This window comes from Glycine soja, chromosome 1, assembly GCF_004193775.1.
Source record: "Glycine soja cultivar W05 chromosome 1, ASM419377v2, whole genome shotgun sequence".
NCBI lineage: Eukaryota > Viridiplantae > Streptophyta > Magnoliopsida > Fabales > Fabaceae > Glycine > Glycine soja.
Window position 1 is genome coordinate 36,311,203 of NC_041002.1, and position 4,360 is coordinate 36,315,562.

The 4,360-nt window shown below is 44.0% G+C and overlaps 1 protein-coding gene across 1 annotated transcript; it reads left to right on the top strand.

The window, feature by feature from the left end:
• Positions 1–756: 756 nt before the first annotated feature.
• On the top strand, positions 757–3,569 carry LOC114368760. The gene is made up of 2 exons (XM_028326047.1): positions 757–1,341; positions 3,393–3,569. The coding sequence occupies exons 1-2, from the start codon at positions 757–759 to the stop codon at positions 3,567–3,569; spliced, it is 762 nt and encodes a 253-aa protein (XP_028181848.1).
• The last annotated feature ends 791 nt before the right edge of the window (positions 3,570–4,360 follow it).

Below are 4,360 nucleotides of genomic sequence, written 5' to 3' on the forward strand. Positions count from 1 at the left end.
GACAAAATTTTAATGCAGGTGGATACTCAGGATTTCACGGTCAGAATTACAACCAGCAGCAAGGACAGTGGAGAACTCACCCTGGTAATCAATTCAACAAAGGCCAGGGTGGGCCATTCAATAGGCCACCACAGCAAGGGCCTAATCTCTATAAGAGGACAACAAAGCTGGAAGAGACTCTCGCTCAATTCATGCAGGTTTCTATGTCAAATCACAAGAGCATAGAGTCGACCATCAAGAATCTTGAGATCCAGGTGGGACAGTTGGCCAAGCAACTGGCGGACAAGCCTTCAAGCAGTTTTGGAGCTAATACAAAATAAAAATCCGAAAGAGGAGTGTAAGGCTGTCATTACCAGGGGTAGAAGAGCCATTCTTGCTGAAGATGAAGGGAGGTTGGTTGCTAAACACCAAGATGTAGTTGCTAAACAAGAAAAGGAAGAGAAGAAAGAAGAGGAAGATGACCAATTAATGGAGGGACCAATAATTGCTGAAAAGACAGAAATAAATGAGGAGGAGAATAAAGAAAAACAAAAAGAAAATGAAAAAAATGAAAAAAATGAGAAGAAAGAAGAGGAGAAGAAGAGTAAGAGTGAGCATGCCCTTGAGAAGAAAAAGGAAGTAGCTCCAACTGAAGGGAGAGAGGTGCCATATCCACTGGTACCTTCGAAGAAGGACAAGGAAAGACATCTAGCTCGGTTTCTTGAGATCTTCAAGAAATTGGAGATTACTGTGCCCTTCGGAGAGGCTTTATAGCAGATGTCGCTCTACTCTAAATTCTTGAAGGACATGCTAACTCGGAAGAGCAAGTATATACATAGTGACACCATTGTTGTGGAAGGAAATTGTAGCAGAGTGATTCAACATATCCTTCCACCCAAGCACAAGGATCCAGGAAGTGTCACTATCCCTTGCTTTATCGGTGCAATTTCTGTTGGTAAAACTCTCATTGATTTAGGAGCCAACATTAATTTGATGCCGCTCTCTTTGTGTCGAAGGATAGGAGAGCTGGAAATAATGCCAACAAGAATGACGCTGCAGTTAGGAGACCGCTCCATCACCAGGCCATATGGAGTGATAGAGGATGTTTTGGTTCGAGTTAAACACTTCACTTTCCCCGCTGGTTTTGTTGTCATAGACATCGAAGAAGATGCTGAGATCCCCTTGATCTTGGGACGTCTGTTCATGTTAACTGCAAGTTGTGTCATGGACATGGGAAAGCGGAAGTTAGAGATGGACATTGAAGATCAAAAGATCAGTTTTGATCTATTTGATGAAGAACAACAATTGTTGGACCAAAATGTTTGTTTGCAAGTGAAGGAGTTTGTTGAAGAGGTTCTGAAGGTGGGAACCAAGTTTGACCTAGACCCTTGAAGTGCGATGCATCAAGCTAATGACATTAAATGAGCGCTTCCTGAGAGGCAACCCAGTTCCTTTTTAATTCTATTTTCATTGCATCTAGCTAGAACTTGCTTATTTGTGGTTGTATGGAACAATTATCAGTTTGTTTTGTATTTGCATTTAGGGTTGAATGAGCTTCCTCGAAGCTGTGGACGAAAAAAATAACTTTAGAAAATTTTTCAGTGGTCCACTCGCTAAGTGCACCTTATGCGCTAAGCGAATCTTTCTTCATGCGTTAAGCGAATCATAGCTTGCACTAAGCGCCTGAACCCCTATTTATTGGCTGATAGGTTCCCGCTAAGCACGAGCCCCATGCGCTAAGCCCAAAAACCTCTCTGTGATTTCATTTTCTGGAATTAGACTAAGCGAGTCATCTCGCTAAGCATGCAGCCTCATCTTGCAAAGCGCACAGACGCGCTAAGCACTATTTCCTCTCTGTTGGATCATTTATGAGAATTAGGCCCAGCGGGTCAGCCCGCTAAGCCCAAATAACTTTTGGGTTTGGAATTGCACTAAGCGAGAAGAATGTGCTAAGTGCAACCCACTACAACATCAGGGAGCATGATAATTCTCTAAGCCGGCCCATGGCCCGCTAAGCGAGAGTTACAGGCCAATCATAGCTACAGAACTTGCTAAGCGCGACTTGTCGCGCTAAGCCCAATTCCTTTTCTGGAATTTCAATTTTTTTGGCATTGGGCTGAGCGAGTTTTCCCGCTAAGCGCATGAGTGTGAAAACTCAAATGTCATGGTGTGCTCGCTTAGCGAGTCAACACGCTAAGCGAGGCAGTTGAAACTGCCAAAAATAAGGCTTAACTGCCTTAGGTAGTTACATTCTTTGTGCCTTTAAAGCTTGCATTTTTTTCCTCTCATCCGTGACCACTTCGTTCTGCATTGTGCTTTCAATTCTACTTGCTCTCCTTGTTTCCTTCTTTGGTTTCATCTTCAGCAACCCAAGTACGCATCCTTGCCTTGTTTTTTATTTTTCCAGGTTTTGAACTTTAGGTTAGAGGACATAGTAATGTTTAAAGTTTTGATTTTTGTTGATGATTGACTATTGCTAGGTTAGTTTTAGTAGGTATATTGTTAGGGGTTTTGATTTGCATGAAATGTACATATTTTTGGTGTGTTTTGGTTAGGATCTGAGGCCTAATAGAGGCTTATGTTGAGGGGCTGAAAAGCCCCAATTTTTCTGGAAATCTCGATGATTTTGCTAAGCGTGCTTGTGCGCTAAGCGAGTTCATCAGTTTTTGATGAATATCTGGGTTTCCAGATGAACTCGCTAAGCCGACCCTAACCCGCTAAGCGAGTTCATCATTTTTGTTTGAATGTTTGAATGCTTGCATGAACTCACTTAGCCGTTGCACTTAGGCTTAGTGAGCATTTAAATTTCCAATTATTTTGTGAGTTCGTACGATTTCGCTAAGCCGGCATGCCGCGCTTAGCGAGTTAAGTGTGCTTAGTTCAGAATCTTAGAGTCATTTCAGTTTTCTGTCGGTGGCTAAGCGAGCCTGCTCACTAAGCCACTTAGCCCTGTTGGTTGAATAAGCCTGGGCTAAGCGAGCCTGTCTCGCTAAGCCCAAGGCAATTGTGTTTTTCTGAACTTTTGTTCAAGCGCTAAGCCAACCCTACTCGCTAAGCACAATTTCTTCTATGTTTTTGTTATTTTTGGAATTGGGCTTAGTGAGCCTGCTTACTAAGCCAATTATGTTCCAGAGGTCTGTTCACGCTAAGCGTGCCTGCGTGCTAAGCGCAATTCCTTATCTATTTCGGAATAAGGCTTAGCGAGCCCTGCTCGCTTAGCCACTGTTGTCTGTTAGGCTAAGCGCTAGAGTCATGTTTCTGTGTTGACGCGCTAAGCGCATGAGTTATTTTTCATAAGGCGCGCTAAGCGAGCAGTCTCGCTAACTGCCCAGTCTGCTTTTTAGTTTTATTTTTCTACTTTCATTTCAAATAAAAACCTATCTAACCTTTTTTCTGTGGTTCTTTTGATGCAGATGGCTTCTAGAAAGAGAAAGGACCCAGCCTCCCGACCTCGGGAATCTTATAACACTTCCAGACTTGCCTCTGAGGTCCCATGGGAGAGATATGCACAGAATGTTCACTCCCGGAACATCCTTCTAGAGAGGAATGTGAATCTTTTTGTCACAGAGTATGATGAATTCAGGAGATAGCTGATTTGGAGGAACTGGCATAGAGCCTTGACCCAACATGCAGATGGTCACATTGACGTGGCCTTGGTCAAGGAGTTATATGCAAACCTATATGACCCATAAGACAAATCTCCCTGCCAGCACCAAGTTTGAGTTCGAGGGAAGCTGATTAAGTTTAATGGGGAGTCCCTGAATGCTTTCTTTGAGACACCACTGATTATCCAGCCAGGAGAGTAGTATACTGCTTATTCTTTGTTTTTCAAGTCACGTCCAGATCCTCAGGAGTTTGTGACCAGACTATGCATTCCAGGACGCGGATTTGTCCTGAACGCTGAAGGAGCACCCTGGAAGCTACTAAGGAAAGATCTCACGACTCTAGCACATACCTAGAGCATCCTCTTGTACTCTAACCTTGCCCCCACATCCCACACATCAGATTTGAATATGGATAGGGCAAGGTTAGTTTATGCTTTGGTTATAAAGATGGACATGGACGTGGGCTCCTTCATTTCTGGACAGATTTCTCAGATGGCCCAGTCCAACTCCTCAAGGCTTGGATTCCCAGCTCTGATCACAACATTATGCATAACCCGAGGAGTTGTCTCAGATTCCCTTACTTTCGAGTCACTCAGCCCGGCCATTAATTTGGCCTACATCAAGAAGAACTGTTGAAACCTGGATGACCCTTCGGTCACATTCCCAGGGACCCGTAAGGCCAGGGCTCGAGGATCTGAGGGTCCATCTTCATCAGCTCCCCCTGCTTCTACTGCACCACCTCCCCTACCTCAATTAGCACCAGCACAGATCGGCAC